The sequence below is a fragment of the Nycticebus coucang genome, chromosome 10 (assembly GCF_027406575.1).
Source record: "Nycticebus coucang isolate mNycCou1 chromosome 10, mNycCou1.pri, whole genome shotgun sequence".
In the NCBI taxonomy this organism is placed as follows: domain Eukaryota; kingdom Metazoa; phylum Chordata; class Mammalia; order Primates; family Lorisidae; genus Nycticebus; species Nycticebus coucang.
This window is the reverse complement of record NC_069789.1, coordinates 59,216,989-59,237,614: the sequence shown is the minus strand read 5'-3', so window position 1 is coordinate 59,237,614 and position 20,626 is coordinate 59,216,989. Positions and strand designations below refer to the sequence as shown.

The window sequence follows — 20,626 nt, the reverse complement described above, 5'->3', positions numbered from 1 at the left end:
GTCCATGTCTCTGGATTTTTCTCATTTTGTGAAGTGATTGGCATTGAACTCAGACCTCAAGCTTGTTCTCAGTTCTCAGTCCAGAGAGTTAGGGTGAAGATCAAGGCGGCTGAAGTAGATGATGCCACTCAGGGCTCATGGCTTCTAGCTGTTTTCTCTCCAAACCAAAGTCTCTTAGATCAGAACCCCTGTGGTTCCCTTTGGTTATGCTCTTACTGTGTCAGGGAGATGGGGATCAGCTACCACAGAGAAGAAAGGTTAGAGGAAATCTGCATATGTATGTGTGGAGAGGTAGTGCTGGAATTAGGGAAAGGGACACTGAGCTTGAAGAAGAGAAGCCTGCAGGTGTCTAGGTGATAGAGACTTGAATGCTTATCCCCTAACTCAACATTCATCTGGAATTATTGTACAGGTGTGAGGAGAAGCAGAGAATGGAGACAGCTATAGTAGTTGGGATTCTTCCTACTTCTCCCTTCCTACTAACCATAAGGGACACTCCTCACTTAGTAAGACATGGCCTAGGCAGAGCACACCAAGCCATTTGCCACTACTTGCTTTCCTTAATGGTTGGAAATTCTTGGCTTTGACTGTAGAATCACTAGACCCCATTGTGGGATTTGGGGCTGAGTTACAGGGGAGACAGGGGAGGGGGTTAGGCAGGAACTGCCCTGTCTGTCCAGCTCTCTCATGTAGTCTGTTCCTTTGTCCTGGGCTCCCTCAAAGGTTCCAAGCTGGGAAAGCACGGGAAGTGTCAATAGGATAGGCTTCTAGATGCTCCAGAGGGTTGTTTTGGGGAACCCCAAACTCTTAGGAGTGGAATACACACTTGAATTTCAGCCAGGAACTGTCCAGATTATGGGCAGTCTGAGGAAAGGTGCTAGAGAGGATACCAATAAACAAAGACCCTCAGAATGAAAAAGAGCTTTAGGCATCATCCCTTCCAACCTCTCCCAGTGCCTGGAGCGCTCCTGCACCATTCTTTTTGGGTGGCCCGAGAGCCTCTACCTCATTGATGGGGAGCTCAACTTGTTGAAAACCATCAGTCGCATCATAAGCCAACTCTTGACACTAGAAGATTCTTCTTATGCTATACGGAAAGCTGTTCCTTAGAACTTTCTCCCCTGGCTCATTCTGACCCCTGGAGCACCAGAGACTAAGTCTGATCTCTTGCTTACATGGCAGTCCCTCAGACACTTGTGACAGCTCTATGTCCTGCTAAGACTTCTATTCTCTGAATTGAAGTTCTCTTGACTCTTTGGGTCCAGAGGGTGTGGGTGGGGGCTCAGTCCTCAGGGCCTGTCCTTTCTCTCCCTCTCTCAAGGTCACACATGGGCAGTGCAGCAGATGTGCGGTTCTCCCTGAGCACAACCACCCATGCACCCCTAGGTCTGCATCGCCGCTACTCAGCACTGAGGGAAGAGTCTGCCAAGGTGAGGGGGGTGAAGGAGTGAGTGTGGAGGGTTCTTCTCCGGGAGTTTGGGGTCAGTTCGGCCGCGTCCTGGCTCCAGTTACATAGACGGCTGGTGTGCAGGGCAAATCTTCCCCATGTCAATGACAGCTGCAGCCTTGGGGTTGGGGCCATTGTCAGCTGCAACAGCTGTGCCCCCCCTGTTGCCTCGGCTGCCTGCTGGGCAAGAGGTGGGGGCTGGCGGGTGGCCGACCAGCCCCTGAGGCCCCACTGAAGTGTGTGTGCGTGTGCCTGGGCGTGCAGGCGTGTGTTTCTGGTGGTCAGGGAGGGTCTGCAGGGGTAAGATAGAGTTGGCAAGCTTTCTGGAACAAAAGCTGGCTCATGGGAGAGGTGAGGGAGGATGACAGGTTAACTGGCCCTTGGGGTGGCACCTGGAGATCTCTGAGAAGCAGCTGTAAATTCTTTCTGAGTCTGCCTCCAAGATTGGGGGGAATGAGGGAAAAAAGGGAGCAGAAGAGGACTGACTTCCATCTTTTGGGGAAGTCTGGTTCCTGCCTGGTCCCATAATTGTTAATCATGTTCTGTCTTGAGCCCAGGTCCTCTAAATACTCTGGGGCAATAGAAGATATAGATGGAGAAAGAGAGAACTCCTAGTCCCAGGGGAAGATTCATTTCTGCCCTTAAGAAACCTCTAGTCAGGGTGGCACCCATAGCTCAGTGGGTAGGGTGCTGGCCACATATACCGAGACTGGTGGGTTGGAACCAAGCTGTGGCCTGCTAAGGCAACAATGACAACTGCAACAAAAAATAGCCAGGCATTGTGGCAGGAGCCTGTAGTCCCAGCTACCTGGGAGGCTGAGGCAAGAGAATTGCTCAAGCCCAGGGGTTTGAGGTTGCTATGAGCTGTGATGCTACAGCACTTTACCTAGGGTGACATAGTGAGACTCTGTCTCAAAAAAAAAAAAAAAGAAACCCCTCATCTAGCTGGATGAGGTGGCTCACATCTGTAATCCTAGCACTCTGAGAGGCTGAGGTGGGTGGATTGCTTGAGCTCAGAAGTTCAACACCAGCCTGATCAAGAGTGAGGCCCCCATCTCTAAAAATAGCCAGGGTTGTTGTGGGGACCTGTAGTCCCAGCTACTTGGGAGGCTGAGGCAAGAGAATCACTTGAGCCCAAGAGTTTGAGGTTGCTGTGAGCTATAATGCCACAGCACTCTACCAAGGGCATCAAAGTGAGACTATGTCTCAAAAAAGAAAAAAGAAAAAAAAAGGAAACATCTAGTCTGATGGTAGAGTCACAGTCTGAAGGCACCACTTTTTCTCTCCGCTCACTCTTTTGCTTTTTCTGGCTATAAAAAAACAGCAGTTGCCTTGGAGCTCAGACTAAAGGCTACAGAAGCTAAAAGAGCCCTAGAGGGAGTTAGGGGGCCTGGGTCACAGAGGATGGGTGTTAGAGTACCTCTTTGTCCTGGGACCCCTTCCTTTTTTCCCTGCTCTCCTGGCTCTCCTGGCCCAGTTCTCTGCCCTTTCATCTTCTGGGCCTTTGTCCATAGAAGAGGTTTGTAGGACGATTTCTGAGAAGCTACTGCCTCTCAGGGTTGACCTGCAGGGACCTGCATTGTATCCTGCAATGTGCTGAAACTCTGGGAGACACAGTCAGGCCTGCTTGGCCTGTTCTTATTCCCTGGATCTAGTCATGCTTTTTGGGTTTGTATGAGTAGAAACTGGTGGCCTTTATATAGCGCTAGCTTTGTGTCAGGTACTATGCTAAGGGCTTGACATACATTTCCTCATTTTATTCTCACAACTATCTATGAGGTGCTACACGTATTGTTGCCCTCAATTTACAAATGAAGAAACTGAGGCAACAGAGAAGTTAAAACAACTTTCCCACATTTGCACAGCCAGTGTTTTGTTGTGCCAAGATTTAAGCAAAGGTAGTCTGTCTTTGGAATCTGTTCTTAACCACTCTGCTAGCTAGTTTTTAAAGAAGTTAGAGCAGTATTTCTTAGACTTTAATGTGCGAACAGTTCACCCAGGGATCTTGTTAAAGTGCAGGTTTTGAATCAGTAAGTCTGGTAGGATGGCCTGAGATTCTGTGTTTCTAACAAGCTCTCAGGAGATGCCAGTGCTGCCCAGTAGAGGTGGGGAGAGTCCTGTTTTGCAATGATCTGGGCATCTTATTACTACTACTCCTTTACCTCCTTGTTTGTTAAGGACTGGGAGCCATCTCCACTGCCTGGGGTACTTGCCTCCTCGGCTGCCCCTGCCTTTGACAGTGACCCTGAGATCTCTGACGTGGATGAAGATGAGCCCGGGGGTCTGGTGGGCTCTGTGGATGTTGTCTCCCCTGGCGGTCACTCAGATGCCCAGACCTTGGCCATGATGTTGCAGGAGCAGCTGGATGCTATCAATGAAGAAATCAGGTTAGAGTGGGGTGGAGGGCCTGAGAAGTGCCTTAAAGTGTGTGTGGGGGGGTTGTGTTTGGGTACTGCAGGAAAAGTCCTGCACAAGTTGGCTCATCTCTTATAGCTCCACCTTAGAGTGTCATACTCTAGGAACCGTTGGTGGGGCATCAGGCTTTGGTCCAGTGCTAGACCAAGAGGAGAGGGCCTCCAATTGACTTCTTAGGCTTCATCTTCCCTCTCAGGGCTGGTGAGGTGGCTGGACTGGGAGGACGGAAGCTGTGTTCCTGCAGCTTCTGCAGCTGATCATAACCTCTAAGAGTCTGGCTCCCACTTGCTGAGGCCAGCTCAGAGTGAGAGCTTAATAAATGCTACTGCCAGTCTTAGCACTATCCCAGAGGTAGGCAGCATGATCCTCGTTTTACAGACAAGGGAACAGAAACTAAGAGAGGTTAGGTGACTTGTAGAGAGACATATAGTAAGTGGTAGAACCAGGGTTGAAACTGAAGTCTACATTGGGTCCACTGTGCTGTGCCCCCTGTCTGTAATGAGGCATCAAACAGAAACAGTGGCAGGAATAGTTGGGAAAACTTTTGCTTTATCCTGCCTTTTTGATGAGTCTGTTAATGTTAATGACAAACAGCAAGGGGAAATCTGAGTCTGAGTGTATCAAACCTTTACAAGTTAGAGGGGTCATCTAGTTTAATGGTTCCCAAACTTTTGGATTTCACTGACTAGTTACATGGAAGGCACACACACATGGTTGAGCACATACACACATACACACATGGAGGGAGAGAGAGTGGGAGAGAGAGAGAAAGAGAGAGAAGGGTACCTACATAGAACCACCAATTTTTCTTTTTTTGAGACAGTCTCTGTTTCTCAGACAAGAGTGCTGTGCTGTCATAGCTCACAGCAACCTCAAACTCCTGGGCTTGAGCAATCATCCTGCCTCAGCCTCCTGAGGAGCTGGGACAACTGGCGCCTGCTACAACACCCAGCTAGTTTTTCTATTCTTAGTAGAGATGGGGTCTTGCTGTTGTTCAGGCTAGGACCACCCACTTTTTATTTTGCAAAGTAAGACATTAAAGATAGCTACCTTTACTTTCACAATCATTATGCAAAAGAAAGAACATTTTAACATCCGTAAGGCAGGAAGGACATACTCTCAGAATAAAGAATAAAGATAACCTTCTTTGTGGAAGACAGTCGGCACCTTACATCAGCACCTGTATGTGTGAGTGTGTATGCACGCTTGTTCCTCGCTGAGTGCCTCCTGGACACTCTCACCATCATCATTGTTTTTCTCATTTGTTTGTGGAACAGCGAAAAAAAACCCCATTGGGATCAGTATTGGATAAAAGTTCTTGTTTGGGAACTACTGACCTAGACAACTCCAGATGTGGAATATGTGGGGAACAGAGGCACAGAGAGCAAAATGCCTGACTCAAGGTCACCCTTGTAGTTCTGGTAGGACAAGAATTCTGACTTCCAGGACAGTTTGTGGTTCACTGACTGAATTGCCAACTGCTTTTGTTACACTAGGGAAGCAGGCCAGCGAACAAGAGAGACGTGTTTCTAGGCCCCGCCCGGTGGGACAAATCTAGCATCCCTGCCGGATCTTGTCCATAGCCACAACGCCGTAACAATGGGCACTGCCTTCTGTGTGTGGTCGGGGGTGGGGAGTGCAGGCATCACCAAGCTCTGCCTCCTGCTGGTCCTTGCTGGGGCTAATGGCAAGGTCTGGTTTTGTCCACTGTCTAGGATGATTCAGGAAGAGAAAGAGTCCACAGAGCTCCGCGCGGAGGAGATCGAGACACGTGTGACTAGCAGCAGCATGGAGGCCCTAAACTTGACACAGCTGCGCAAGCGCGGTTCCATCCCCACCTCTCTGACCGCCCTGTCCCTGGCCAGTGCGTCCCCCCAACTCAGCGGCCGCTCTACACCTAAGCTTACCTCACGCAGCGCTGCCCAGGACCTGGACCGGATGGGGGTCATGACCCTGGTGAGAGGCGGCTGCTGAGTACCCTTGCTGGGCTCTGTGCTTGGGGAGGTTATAAGGGATGGCAGGCTCCCCTTCTCTCAGCTGGGGCTGCGTCTTCTTCCCATGATGTGTGTTGACCCGGACATGTCAGGCCACCAGCCTGTCCTGGGTTTGGAAAGGGCCTGTGCAATATCTTCCTTGCCGTCTTCTTTGGATAGGCCCAGAATGCTTAAGAAACTCGTCCACTGCCCACACCTTTTCCTCCCCTCCAGAGGGAACACTGGCTTATTTTTCCAGGCCAGGATTTTTTTCTGATGTGATCTCTCCAGGCCTGTGTGAAGCTCTGAATCCCATCTTCTCATCCTAAGACCATGGGGCTCCCCTTGGGGTTGGCTTTAGGGCATCCAGAGGGTGAGTGTGAGCTCACACTCACCCTTCACTCTCTCTTCCAGCCCAGTGACTTAAGAAAGCATAGGAGAAAGCTGCTGGTGAGTGCTGGCTGATGGCCCCGGTACTAATGGGTTGGTTGCTCCCAGGTCCTTCCCTTTTGGCTACTACCCCCAGGGCCCTTGAGTTTGTGTCTGAACTCAGAGGCACCCAGGGCCTTCCCACCACACTTCTCCATGCTCCTTTGCCTCTTCGGGGCTGGGTAGGCAGGCCCCAGCTCGCTCCCTCTATCCCCTGACGGCTCCACTGTCTGTTCAGTCGCCAGTGTCTCGGGAAGAGAACCGAGAGGATAAAGCCACCATAAAATGTGAGACTTCTCCTCCTTCCTCACCCAGGACGCTGCGGCTAGAGAAGCTTGGCCACCCAGCCCTGAGTCAGGAAGAAGGGAAGAGGTAAGTGAGGCAGGCCGCGCCTTTAGGCTGTCTATCCTGAGGTCACCTCATCTGTCTTTCTGCCTCAGCAGGGACTGATCTCGCTTGTCCCAAGCACCTGAATGTCTCACTTCTGTTTGAAATACCATCAGGGAAGGATGTTCCCATGTCTCCCTTAGTCACCTGCTCTGAGTCCCTTGCCCTCAACCCCGTAATGACGCTTAATATAAATTCTTCCTAAGTCTGACTTCCATCTCTCCTGCTATAACTTAAGTATATTTCTTCTTATCTCACCCCCTCCTGGCTGTCATCCTGTAGTGCCTTGGAGGATCAGGGCAGCAACCCCAGCAGCAGCAACAGCAGCCAGGACTCCTTGCACAAGGGTGCCAAGCGCAAGGGCATCAAGTCATCCATTGGCCGCCTGTTTGGGAAGAAGGAGAAGGGCCGGCTGATCCAGCTGAGTCGGGATGGAGCCACGGGCCATGGTCTCTGTCTCCTTCCAATCAGAGGTCTGGGTGGGCATAGGGGTGTCAGAAACAAGAGTGTATACTTGGATCTGGCCTTTCCTGCTCGCCTCGCAGGGACCAGTGAGCAGAAGCCACGGGCAAACAGATCTCAGGTCTGGAGAAGTAGTTTTCTGCTAGAGCTATTTGATCGGGGGATGAACTGCCTCGTGAGGTGGCTCCTGCCGCTAGAAGTGTCAGGCAGTGGCTGGATGGCTATTCATTTGTCATGTGGAAGGGTTTCCTGCACTGAGTGGAAGATTGGACCTCTGAAGTTTCTTCCAATTTGGAGGTTTTCTGGTGTAGTATGCCCAGGATCTTTCAAAAGATTCTTGGTTCTTTCTTTAGAAGAATAGTTCCATATTATATTATATTATAACCATATTATAACACCTTATTCCATGTTCATAGACATTACATTCAAGAAAGTGCTTGGGCAAGGGCAGCATTAATTATCACCTCTATGCTACTATAAAATTCTAGTATATGGCCTGGCATACTACACAATCAATGGTAGCTTTCTTTGTCCCCCTCTCTTCTATTTCTTCTTTCCTTTCTTCCTTCCCTTCCCCCCATTTTCTTTCTGTCATCTATTTAGTCATTTGTTCCGCAAACATTTATTGTTGAGTGACTACTGTGTGGGTTAGTAACAAGTGTTGGAGTGATAGTTCAGTCCTTCGAGGAGCTCAGTGTCTAATGAAAAGGGAAAAATAGATGATTCCAGATCAATCTCATGTTAGCAATATGCCCAAGGTGCTTCTGGAACTCAGAACTTGGCCAAGGAGGGGTGGGGGCAGCAAGAATGGCTTCTTCTGTGAGCAGCACCTGAACTGAAGCTAGAAGGCCTAAAAGGAATTAGCCAAGGAGAGGTCTGTGTGTGAGGGGAGGGGGCATCTGGGAAAGGGAGAGATTTGTGAGTGTCAGAGTTTTGTATGCACTTCTGTGTGTTCAAATGGAGATGAAAGGGTGGGAGGCGGGGGAGATAGGGCCGCTCATGGGGGCCTTGCAGCATCTGTGGAAGAGGTTCACAAGTTCCCCTGAGGCAGTGGGAGCACTGATGAATTTCATGCAAGGGAAGAATTTGATCAACTAGAAGAAAGACCTTTGGCTCAGCACCTGTGGCTCAGGCGGCTAAGGCGCCGGCCACATACGCCAAAGCTGGCAAGTTTGAATCCAGCCTGGGTCTGCCAAATAACAATGACAACTACAACCAAAAAATAGCCAGGTGTTGTGGTGGGCACCTGTAGTCCCAGCTACTCGGGAGGCTGAGGCAAGAGAATCGCTTAAGCCCAGGAGTTGGAGGTTGCTGTGAGCTGTGATGTCACGGCACTGTTCCCAGGGCAACAGCTTGAGGCTCCGTCTCAAAAAAAAAAAAAAAGAAAAAAAGAAGGTAAACTAGAAGAAAGACCTTTGAACCCCAAGTGCATAATTATACTTTTCTGTGCCTCAGGAAAATGTGAATCAGAACATAGGTAGTTGAGTGAGGAGGAGGATGAAGAGAAAGAAAAGAGGAAGGAGTGGGGGAAGGGGTCCTAGAATGAGGTAGAGACCCTCCTCCCCAGTCCACAGGTGTGAGGGGACCTGGGGAGTTGTGCAGACATGGGAAGCCTTGTGATTTCCTATGTCCCCCACACCACATGGCATCTAAACCTAAGACAGCATCTCAGATCGTTTTCTGGGTTACCCACACCTGCTGCCCTCTGTGCATTGGGGGCAGTGACCAGGACTTAAATAAACTCGAAGCCTCTGCCCCTTGCCATGAATTCTGTAGGGTTCCAGCATCAATTTTTGGAGACCTTAGTAGAAGACAGAGCTATGCATGTTCCCCTTTACAGCTTTGTACAAATGACTGTACCCAGAGAAAGAGGCCATGTGCCTGGACCCAAGTCAGGATGGTCCTTAGAGAGTCTTAGCCTTGTAGCCCCTTGTGTCTGGCTCTCCGAGTTTTCTTTGTACTTTGGCTTGGAGGAAGAACAGCTTCTGTCTAAGAGTCTGGGGTGGGATAACTTTGGTTCATCTGGCTGGAAAACACCTCCAAGGCTGGGGCTCCTAAGGGGACTCTCTGGGCTGGAGATGCCCTACTTGATGCCACTGTGGAACTGCCTGGGTGTAAGGACCCTGAGCAGAGGCTCCAGGAATAATGAGTGGTCCCATTAGGCCCTGCTGGGTTGTCCTGTGTTAAGGAGCCCCCTGCTGCTGCTTCTACACACCCCTGGCCCAGGCCAAGGGAGGAGAAGGGGAGGGCCTGGCTGACACACTCATCTCTTCCCTTCCAGTTATGCTAACAGACTCCGAGCTCAGTCTGCAGGAGCCCATGGTGCCTGCCAAGCTGGGGACTCAGGCAGAAAAGGACCGGCGGCTGAAGAAGAAGTAGGATCATAAGCCAGGCTCTTCCGGGTGTGGGTGTGTGGGGGCGGTGCTCAGCCCCACGTCCACTTTCCTTTTCTGGGGCTACCATGGCACTGAGCTCAGGGAGGCAGAGCCTAGGAAGGCCTTTCCTGAACTGAGTTGGCCTGGCCCATGTGGGCAGAGCAGGGCTGGGGGGAAGTTCTTAGGATGCCTCTGGAGAGAAGGAGGCAAGGGGGCTGTGGGAGAGTGACCTGGGAACTGTAGGTCTCTGGCGGGGCAGATCGAAACAGCCAAGTCAGCGTGTTAGGTCTTGTGCAAAGGAAGTAAGAGCCCCTTGCCTTCTGGGGATGGAGAGCTGTTCCTGCTCCTTTTCTTGGTGTCACATTGCTTTAGACACAGAGCAGGGGAAGTCCAAGGATGGGGAGCAGGGAGTGGGAATCCAACTCTTGGCACAGTCCAATGGTTCCCAGCAGCAAGCATGGTTCAGAGAGAAGGAAGGGCTAATTAAAGACTATTTTTCCTTTTCCTACAAGACACCAGCTGCTTGAAGATGCCCGCAGAAAAGGAACACCCTTTGCCCAGTGGGATGGCCCTACTGTGGTGTCCTGGCTAGAGGTAAGCTTGAGCAAGGGGAGTCCACTCAGTAGGGAGTAGAGTGCAATGGGGACTCTTGGAGAAAAAAGTGGTGTTCCTAGAACTTTCTCAGCATGTTTCTCCCCTGCCAAATGCTGTGTGCCAGATCTTGCATTTAGCCCCTCTCCCAAAAAACACACAAAACGGTTACTCAGAGGACAGAACTGATGCTACCCATTGATGCTTCATGAGTAGCTCAGTTTGGATAAGGGGAACTAACTAACCACTGATGCTTTCACAGGCAGTTTGACTCTTCTAATAGGCTACCTGCAGGAGCTAATCGCCCATGCATTGCTGGGAAAATCCTTTCACCATCCCAGGCCTCAGATTTTAAACCTATAAAATGAGAAAGACTGGGATCTGATGACACTCATCTCTGCAATCCTACACACTATTTGCTATACAGAGTTCATGGATGAGGGCTGGCCCTTGCCCCTTGATATTGCTGAGCTCTTGACAGTGGGGCCCAGGTCTTGGGGGAAAGGGGCTGAGTTATATTCCTGTGCCTTATGTTTGCAGCTCTGGGTGGGGATGCCTGCCTGGTATGTGGCAGCCTGTCGGGCCAACGTTAAGAGTGGAGCCATCATGTCTGCCCTGTCGGACACAGAGATCCAGCGGGAAATTGGCATCAGCAATGCCCTGCACCGGCTCAAGCTCCGACTGGCCATCCAGGAGATGGTGTCACTGACTAGTCCCTCTGCCCCACCCACCTCCCGGACTGTGAGTGGCCTCTCCCTCACCCAGGACATTTTCAGGGACCTTGGGATAGTGTTTGCAAAGTCTCCCATAGGACTTTGGGAAGTTGGTAACATTGAGCCCTGCCCCTTCCCTCTTGTCCTCATGAAGGGATCTCCCTGGGCTTCGGGAGGGTGTGACATTGATTCTAGGAGGAGGATCCCAGCAGGCTTGGTTACCTGCTTTCCCATACCACCCATGGGCTCCATTTCCCCATCCCTACCCTGCTAACAATTGCAAATCTCTGGGCAGTTTCCAGATGGACCTTCTGGGGTTTCGTATTATTGCCAGGTTAGGGGAAGCAGAGAAAATAGGGCATTTTTGAATTCCGTCCTGGTCCTCTAATCTAAACACATGAGTGCAGACTGCTCCATTGACCCCCAGGGTAAAATCTTTCATTATGATCCATCTCTGTGACCGGAGTCAGCCCACATTCCAGATCAGCATCAGTCATTCATATTTGCCCAGAAAACATTTACTGAGCACTTTCTGTGTGCTAAGTAGGGTAGATATGATCATAAAAGAGATATGTCTTCTGCTTTCAAGTTACTCAGAGCTAGAAAGTGTGCAGAGCTCAGGGGGAGGAAGCTGTCCTTGGGGCTCCTGGCCTAATAGGGATCCTGGGATCAGCTAGATTTTCCTTCTGCTTGCAGTCTTCTGGAAACGTCTGGGTAACCCATGAAGAGATGGAAACCATGGCAACATCTACGAAAACAGTGAGTATGGCCTTTGGCTCTTAGCCCTGGGCCAGGGTTAGGACTGATGACTGCTGGAGGATGAGGAGAAGGTTGTAGGAAACCCGAGGGGGTTGCAGTAGATCTAACATAAGATTGGTATCCCTGATGCGTGATGAGGTTCTGTTCTCAGGGTGGAGGTTGTGGGGAGAGGGATGAGACTGAGCATTTTATGTGTGGGGATCTATTCCAGAGGGTCACAGCTTACCCTAGGCCACTGGTGTGCTGCAGGGGAGGAGAGGTGGGTTGGGGAGGGCTTTGTTCTGGCTCTGAGCCTGAGCTGCTAGAGTCCCTACACTTGGGCTTGCTCCTTGGTGGAGGAACAGGGAAGGTTGGGTCAACCTGGCATCTTTCCTGGCTCCCATTCAAGCATGGCATGGAAGTGTGTTTTTGCCACACACACATTTGTCCCCCTCTCACTGCAAACACTATGGGTGCACATACCAGCCTTCTATTTTCTCTTAACCATCCCAACGAGCTCTCCCTAGTCACCCACTCAGATACTGGGACATCTTTTCCCTCTCACTGCTGGGGCTTGGAGTAGAGGCAACCGGGTTTCTTGATTTTGCCTTTTTCCCCTGACACGCTGCACTTGTTCCTGCTAGGACAGTGAGGAGGGCAGCTGGGCTCAGGTAAGCCTCCCTTCCCTGGTCTAAAACCAACTTGCAGAAGTTTAGGACAATGTTCTTCTTATAGCTTCTCTCCCTGGCAGGACTGTCTCAGTCCAGTTGTGTTTAAGTGCCTCTGCACTTTAAGAGGCCTACACTCAGGTTCTCTCCTCCTGCTGAAACACACAACCCCCAGCTTCTCTTGCCTCAGCTTCCCGAGTAGCTGGGACTACAGGCACCCGCCACAACACCTGACTAATTTTTCTATTTTTAATTGAGATGGGGTCTTACTCTTGCTTAGGCTGGTCATGAACTCCTAAGCTCACACAGTCCACCCTCCTCTGCCTCTCAGAATGCTAGGATTACAGGTGTGAGCCACCACACCCGGCCAACCCCAGTTCCTTTAGCTACGTGTTCTGGTTTCTCAGGATGGCAAGTGAGGAGCTCTGGAGGGCTGTGCCTGCTGCATTCCTGGCCATTCTCCTGAGTTTGACCCTTTTTCCCTAAAATAATGAGACTTGTATTAGTGTGAGACTTCTTCCTCTCCTTGTCCCTCTTAGAGATTACCCCTGGTGAACTGAGTAAAGAACTTACATTCATTCATTTAATGTTCAAATATATATTGAGCAATATAGGTATTAGGTCTTTCTAGGCTCTCTGGGCACAGAAATGAACAAATAAAACCCTTGTAGATCAGTAAACAAATAAGGGATAATGTCAGTAAACAAATAATATCAATTGAGATAAAAAAGACAATCTTGATAAATAAAGTGACAATAGTGAGGAGAGCTATGAAGAAGACTGAAGTGTGGCGCTGCACTATTTATACTTCCAGGGAAGACCCCATCCACAGGAGATTGGATGAATCAATTCCTGCACCTTCATGTAGCAAAACCCTGCTCAGCAGAGGAGACGGAGGGACCTGAGACTGACAAGTTAAATGAAAAACTTAAAATTCTAAAAGATTCATGGATCCCCAAACTCAAAACCAAGCAAAATTAATAATACATTGTTTACAGAAATAGACATTGGTGATTGTAAAACTGAAAAAACAATTTTCTAAAACTAAAGAAACAATAGTCAGAAAACTCAGCATGGTGGTTATCTCTTAGAGGGGCAGCGGGAGACCAGACGAGGAAGAAGCAGGAAGGTGGGCATGACAGTGATAATGCTTTGTTTCTTAACCTCGATGGTGTCCACAGATGCCGATTTCATTTTTATGCTTAATAATGAACATTAATGAATACTTATGTATGGTTATGTATGTATCAAGGATTACATTCTAAAAAATAGCAAAAAAGCTGAGCTCATGGTGGTTTAGACTTATAATCCCAGCTACTTGGGAGGCCAAGGCAGGAGGATTGTTTGAGGCTAGGAGTTTGAGACCAGCTTGGGCAACATAGCAAGATCTTGTCTTCTAAGGAAAAAAAAATTAACGAAGACTTTTCTATCTAAAAACATCAAGTAGGGCTAGGAAAGTGTTGATGGAGGGTTCTTGGGAGAACTAAAGATGGGTTGTCAGGAAGCACCTGCTTATGCCAAGAGGCCATGTCCAAATGGCAGGCCTCATGGAGCCAGGCAGGAGGCAACAAAGGCCTGGAGAATTCTAGGAGTAGGGGCAAGCAACAAAGGCCTGGAGAATTCTAGGAGTAGGGGCAAGCAACAAAGGCCTGGAGAATTCTAGGAGTAGGGGGAAGCAACAAAGGCCTGGAGAATTCTAGGAGTAGGGGCAAGCAACAAAGGCCTGGAGAATTCTAGGAGTAGGGGCAAGCAACAAAGGCCTGGAGAATTCTGGGAGTAGGGGCAAGCAACAAAGGCCTGGAGAATTCTGGGAGTAGGGGCAAGCAACAAAGGCCTGGAGAATTCTAGGAGTAGGGGCAAGCAACAAAGGCCTGGAGAATTCTAGGAGTAGGGGCAAGCAACAAAGGCCTGGAGAATTCTGGGAGTAGGGGCAAGCAACAAAGGCCTGGAGAATTCTGGGAGTAGGGAACCATACATTAGAGAATTGGAGACTGGTTATTCAGACACAGGCCACTCTTATATTTTTTTCCATCTTCAGTCTACATTTAACTTCCTGTGGACTGTGAGTGGGACTTGCCATTGCCCAGGGCAAGACTGGCTTCCTTTGTCACACTGCAAGTCCATTGTAAGACAGTGTCTCTCCTGGGCTCAGTGGGCCTGAGGCTCCTTGAGAACCAGGAAGGCAAGTCACTCATCTAACACTGCAAATGGATCCATGGTCCACAGGCGGGATTTGTATTATCTCCTGCCTAGAAAGCTGCTTCTGTTCATTAGTGTAGATGATTGATACTTGGGTGGAACCCTATCATTTAAGATCTTAAAAACTTCTGTTTAAAATCCCCACCTCCCACCACTACCAGTCCCTTAGTGAAGATAAACTGGAGTCTTATTGAACTGCCCTTCCTCCCTCAGGGGTGGAGGATGGATTCATGTTTCTCCCAACCAGATGTGCCAGCTGCAACCTGCTGGTTCTGCCTTTCTCCCCTATGACCTCCTTATTGTTCCTGCAGACTCTGGCCTATGGGGACATGAACCATGAGTGGATTGGGAATGAATGGCTGCCCAGCCTGGGGCTCCCTCAGTACCGCAGCTACTTCATGGAATGCCTGGTGGACGCTCGCATGCTGGATCACCTCACCAAGAAGGACCTGCGGGTCCATCTGAAGATGGTAGACAGCTTCCATCGGTGAGTGAGGCTGGAGAGTAGGGCCACCTCCCCAGTATGGGTCTTCTCCAACTCTGGGGTCTGTCCCCAGCAATATGAAGTGCTCCATCTCTTTCCATAGCCTGCTCTGGGTGGGAATAGGTCTCCCTGTTGGGAAAATCTCTCTGTTGAATCCTTGTCTCTAACCTCTTATCTCTAACCCTAAGACACAGAAAATTTGTGTTTTTCTTTTTTTTTTGAGACAGAATCTCACTTTCACCCTGGGTAGAGTGCTGTGGTCTCATAACTCACAGCAACCTCAAACTCTTGGGCTCAAGTGATCCTCTTGCCTCAGCCTCCCGAGTAGCTGGGGCAACAGGCACCCGCCACAGTGCCTGGCTATTTTTAGGGCTGGTCTCAAACTTCTGAGTTCAGGCAATCCACCCTCCTCGGCCTCCCAGAGTGCTAGGATTACAGGTGTGAGCTGCTGTGCCCAGGCTAACACAAAAAAGTTATTTCTCTTTAGCTTTATTGTTTTGAGATTTTTCCCCTGGGTTTGAATTTCATTGCTCATCTTTGAGCTTACTGTGTTTACCCTGGGAAGACTCGAACTGAACCTAGTGTTTAATTTAGGGGTCTCGTTGCTTCCAAGTCAAGGGGAAAGGTCTTTCTGGACCTTTGTCCTGCCAGCATCCCAGATTGGAGCCACTTGGCTTTGAACTCACATCCTTATTTATGGGATGTCATCCAGTCCTCTCCTCTTTGCTGAAAAGATCTTCTGTTCAAAGTGTCTGTAGCAAAGGTCCCAAACTGGCAGCCCGTGGGCAGAATTTGGCCCACAGATGTATTCTGTTTGGCCCACACAGATTTTTAAAATGATGAGTCTAGTTGCCAGTATTTAAACAGTAGGAGATTTTATACAAAATTCTGGATTTCTGGCTCCTCTTGAAAAATGGAAAGATCTTTCAACACATTAGTGCCTGGGGACAGCCTGCGGGAGTTGATAGTGGTACCCTCTTAGGTGGTCAGCCTGCCTCCAGGCCTGCCAGCCCCTCCCGTTCCTCCCCCACTTGCCTTGCCTGCCTGGTCTCAGCAGGCAATTGCGTTGCAGAGTGCTATAGGTGGGAACTGTTTCAGGAGCTGACAGTTTTTAGGAAGTCCTTCTTACACATCCAGCTTCAAGTCGCATAGGTGGCTCTTTGAGTCAGGTATTTTGCCTTGAGTGGATAATGAGACAAGGGGTGGGGGGTGGGGCTTGAAGCGTGGCTTTTCAAGGTTTCCTCTGGGCTCAGTTGATGCTCCTTTGTCATTTCATCTTATAACCATAGAAAGTTAAGTCTGGAAGGGATCTAGTTAACGTCCCATTTTATGGATGAGGAAATCGAGGCATCAGAAGGAACAGTAACCCAGTGTGAGTTGCAGATGATGGCGGAGTACAAGTGGAATCCACGTCTGCTGACTCAAGTCCAGCCCTTTGGCAGGACTCAACCCCCTGCCAACACACCACAGCGCCTCTTATCCTGGAACTCTCAGCCTTCCTGACCCTAGCCTGTGGGTTGACTTGTGAGAGAAGGCTGTGTCCTCCACTCTGCACCCTGCCCCCACAGTACACTGGGGCTGAAAGGGAATCTTTTGTTTCAGCCTGGGAGGCTGCCAGGCCTAGCTGCACCTGTCCCCTGCTCAGTGATTGATAGGGCTCAGAGAGGAGAGCTGTTCTCTGGGGTGTGCCTGGGGTATCTCTCAGCCTGGCCCAACCCAGAAATATGGAAATCTTCCCCACCACCCCTCTGCCCAGTCCCCAGGAGACAGCCCCAGCCTGCATTTACGGCTCTAAATTCAGTTCAGAATCTTTTTTTCCTTTTTCTTTTTTTGAGACACAGTCTCAAGCTGTCACCCTGGGTAGAGTGCTATGGCATCACAGCTCACAGCAACTTCAAACTCTTGGGCTTAAGCATTCTCTTGCCTTAGCCTCTCAAGTAGCTGGGACTACAGGCACCTACCACAACACCGGGCTATTTTTTGTTGTTGTTGTTGCAGTTGTCATTGTTTTAGCTGGCCTGGGCCGGGTTTGAACCCACCAGCCTCGGTGTATGTGGCTGGTGCCCTACCCACTGAGCTATGGGCACTGCCTCAGGTCAGAATCTTGAGTACTTCGGAGTTTCGGAGCATTTTCGTGTATCTCACCTTGACTGTGCATATGCCTGAAAACTTAATGTTTCACAAGCATGTTCTGTGTCTTTAAAAATTCTTTCAAATCATGATTTTTATGGCAAGAAAGGGATGCTTAAGAACTCTTACATATAGAGAAAACAAAACCAATAGTGGTTGAGTTCCATCAGGTAAGCCAGAGGGTTACAGAATGGGGCTCAAACCCTTGCCTGTCAACACCAACTCTGAGCTCTTTTCCTGGGAACATAGTGCTCTATTGAACAGGTCTCTTTAAGGAGCTCCTGGTTTTTCTTTTTACTTTTTTTTGAGATAGAGTCTCACTCTGTCACCCTGGGTGGAGTGCCATGGTGTCATAGCTCACAGCAACCTCAAACTCCTGGGTTCAAGAAATCCTCTTGCCTCAGCCTCCCAAGTAGCTTAGACTATGGACACCTATCACAATGCCTAGCTAGTTTTTCTACTTTTAGTAGAAATGAGGTCTTCCTCTTGCTCAGGCTGGTTTCCAACTACTGAGCTCAAGCAATCCACCTGCGTCAGGCTCCCAGAATGCTAGGATTATAGGCATGTGCCACCACACCCAGCCTGGAGCTCCTGTTTTGATAGGACAAAGCAATTGTGGTCCCTTACCAAGTGCCCGTGATTGTCCAAGTGTTGAGCTAAGCCCTTGCATTTATTCTTTCCTGCAGGAGAGGTATGATGCTATCTCATGTGCTGAGTGCCCCTCAGCCTAGTAAGTGGCAGAGCTGGTTAACATAATTTTAAGAGCTTTGTATTTTATTATGCTATGCAACAGCTTTGAAATTCATAGGAACTGGACCAAGAATTATAGTAAATGAGATTGAAATTAGACAGAAGGTACTTCCAGTCATGAGTTGTGTGTGCCCATGCCCCCTCTCAGTGGACCAAGGCTTAAACCAGTAGCTTGAGCAATACATGGGTGGCTTGAGCCAGGAAAGGGTTCCTAGACAATGTGTCTGATCTGGAAGGGAGACACTGTTTTTGGCAGAAGGGCTTCCTGAGTAGAACTGAGGGAAGGAAGGAAGGGGCAGTTTGCACAATTTAATGTCATAAAACAGTGGCTTCGATAAGAGTCAAAAACAGATGGGAGGGACTTTCTGTTCCTCCATAAAGGGAAAACTCAGAGAGGCTGAGTGACAAAGTAGTATTCAAGTTAAGAAAGAAACATTATAGTTCTCCCAAGGAAGAATGAGCTTGTTTGAAAGGTAACAAATTCCCTGTCACTGGAGGTATTCTGGCACGGGGTCAGGGACTATTCTGAAGATGATACAGAAGTGACTGCTATATTCGGTGGGAGCTTGGATAGATACCTCCTCTGGGTCCCTTTTATTTTTTTGAGACAGAGTCTCACTTTGTCACCCTTGGTAGAGTGCCATGGTGTCATGGCTCACAGCAACCTCAAACTCTTGGGCTCAAGCAATTCACTTGTCTCAGCCTCCCAAGTAACTGGGACTATAGGCACCCACCACAACGCCCAGATATATTTAGAGACAAGGTCTCTCTCTGGCTGAGGATGGTCTCAAACTTATGAGCTCAGATAATCCACCCACCTATGCCTCCTAGAGTGCTAGGATTATAGGCATGAGCCACGGCACCCAGCCCCTCTCTGGGTCTCTTTTAACTGACAAAATCTGGGGTTCTCAGACTGGCTCAGTTATTATGTGCTTACTATGCCCCTGGTACTGCTTTAAGTATTTTTAGTAGTTTACACTAATTATTTCATTTAATTCATCAAGCATTTATAGAGTCCCTACTATGTACTAGAGGTTTAAGACCAGTAAACAAAACAAAGTTCCCTGCTTTCGTGAGCTCACATTCCTTACATTATAACTTGGAGGGACAGTCAAGGAACAATGACTATATGGTATGTTAATAGATGAAATATGCTAGCGGGATTGGGAGTATGGACCAGGGGTGGTGATGTGATATTGCTGTTTTAAATCTGAAGAACAAGGTGACTAGTGAATTCGACTGAGAAGATGACCTTTCTGCAAAGACTTAAGGGAGACAAAGGTGTGAGCTATGCAGCAAATTGGGAGAGGAGTGTTCCAGGGAGAGGAAATAGCCAGTGCAAAGGCCCTGGGGCCCACAGGCCTAGCCAGTCTGCTGTGTTTGAGGAATAGCAGGGATATCAGTGTGGCTGCAGCAGTGGGAGTGAGATGGAGAGTGGCCAAGGGGGTCAGACAGGTGAGGGAACAGGTAATGTAGCATCTTGTAGGCATTGTAAGAACCCTGAGTGAAATGAGCATACAAAGGAATATCTTGTTATTGCTTTTTCTTTGATTTGTGGATTAGGGGTGTGAGCTCACACCCCTGTAATGTCATGTAAGGAATGTGAGTAGGGGTATTTGTCATTCCAGTGCCTGAAGAAGAGGGAGGGTCATGTTGATTTCATTCAAAGAACTTTTCTTCCATCTATCAACTTCCAGGCCCACTCCCTCGCTGAGAGGGAGGATATGGGGTAGGCAGAAAAAGGGGAACAGGCAGGGCATGGGTCAGGATGAATTATGGGTAAGCCTGGGGAGAGTGGGGGGAAGCGAATATGAGGGGCCTGGGTGTTCTCTGTACTGTGGCTGAGCTGGATGTGGGGCAGGTGGGGAGGAGACAGGCTCTGGCTCAGGGGCTGTGTGTCTGCAGAACCAGCCTTCAGTATGGCATCATGTGCCTGAAGAGGCTGAATTATGACCGGAAGGAGCTGGAGAAGAGGCGGGAGGAGAGCCAGCACGAGATCAAGGGTAAGCTTCTCTGGCCCGGTTGGGCCTCCTTGGAAAAGGTGCCCTGGGCAGAGTGGAGAGGAGTCCTCTGTGTCTCTGAGAAGCTCTTCATCTGAGAGTTAAGATGGAGGGCCAACTTCAAGGGCTCCTGGATTGATAAAGAGACAGTGCATGGCCATTTGGCTGTAATACCCCTCCCCCACATACAAGAAAGTGGCCCACCAGAGGGACAGATGCAGTGAATCCCCCAGGACAGTGCTATAGCTTGGGGTGCTCCTGGAACTTGCTGGTCTGGGTGGGGTCGGGGGGAAACAGAGGCAGGTCTTAGAAGAGACTTTCAAGGTAGTTACAATAGGAGAGGGCCATTCCAGCCTGGGGCAGGTGGGTTGACCTGTGCAAGGGCTCTGGGGAGAAAGCTGGGAGCTTACTGGCTTGACTCCAAGTCCTGCAGGCTGGCAGGAACAGAGTAGGGTGGGACTGGTTCTCTAGGAGCCAGGGAGGACAGAAAGAAGATGTGGAAAGCTGGAGGAGGAGTGGGAGCCAGAGAGCAGGTGGTCTGTGGTCTAGGTAGCTCGATTTCTGTCCCCTTGACCAAACCTGCTGTCTCTTTCTGCCCCTTTTCTTCCCTCACTCTCCAGATGTGCTGGTCTGGACCAATGACCAGGTGGTTCACTGGGTCCAGTCTATTGGGCTCCGAGACTATGCAGGAAACCTACATGAGAGTGGTGTGCATGGTGCCTTGCTGGCCCTGGACGAGAACTTTGACCACAATACGCTGGCCCTGGTCCTCCAGATCCCCACCCAGAACACCCAGGTGGGTGACCTTTTAATCCAGTAGTTCTCAACCTTCCTAATGCCATGGCCCTTTAATACAGTTCCCGTG

At 49.5% G+C, this 20,626-nt stretch overlaps 1 protein-coding gene across 7 annotated transcripts in view; it reads left to right on the top strand.

Annotated features, from left to right (window-relative positions):
- The window catches only part of PPFIA4 (PTPRF interacting protein alpha 4), a 51,649-nt gene that overhangs the window by 22,494 nt on the left and 8,529 nt on the right, over window positions 1-20,626 (top strand). For 4 of the 7 annotated variants that reach the window (XR_008383170.1, XR_008383172.1, XR_008383171.1 and 1 more), the window contains exons 14-27: window positions 1,322-1,430; window positions 3,626-3,834; window positions 5,578-5,818; window positions 6,250-6,285; window positions 6,503-6,636; window positions 6,934-7,100; window positions 9,395-9,488; window positions 10,001-10,082; window positions 10,620-10,820; window positions 11,489-11,551; window positions 12,175-12,201; window positions 14,709-14,884; window positions 19,667-19,764; window positions 20,382-20,557. Coding sequence is in view for 2 of the 7 variants with exons in the window: in XM_053606770.1 (XP_053462745.1) it covers window positions 1,322-1,430; window positions 3,626-3,834; window positions 5,578-5,818; window positions 6,250-6,285; window positions 6,503-6,636; window positions 6,934-7,100; window positions 9,395-9,488; window positions 10,001-10,082; window positions 10,620-10,820; window positions 11,489-11,551; window positions 12,175-12,201; window positions 14,709-14,884; window positions 19,667-19,764; window positions 20,382-20,557 (1,813 nt within the window). In the remaining 5 variants the exon portion in view is untranslated. Of the gene's footprint in view, window positions 1-1,321; window positions 1,431-3,625; window positions 3,835-5,577; window positions 5,819-6,249; window positions 6,286-6,502; window positions 6,637-6,933; window positions 7,101-9,394; window positions 9,489-10,000; window positions 10,083-10,619; window positions 10,821-11,488; window positions 11,552-12,174; window positions 12,202-14,708; window positions 14,885-19,389; window positions 19,491-19,666; window positions 19,765-20,381; window positions 20,558-20,626 lie in introns of those variants that run through there. The other 3 variants (XR_008383173.1, XM_053606771.1, XR_008383174.1) reach the window with 2 other exon arrangements.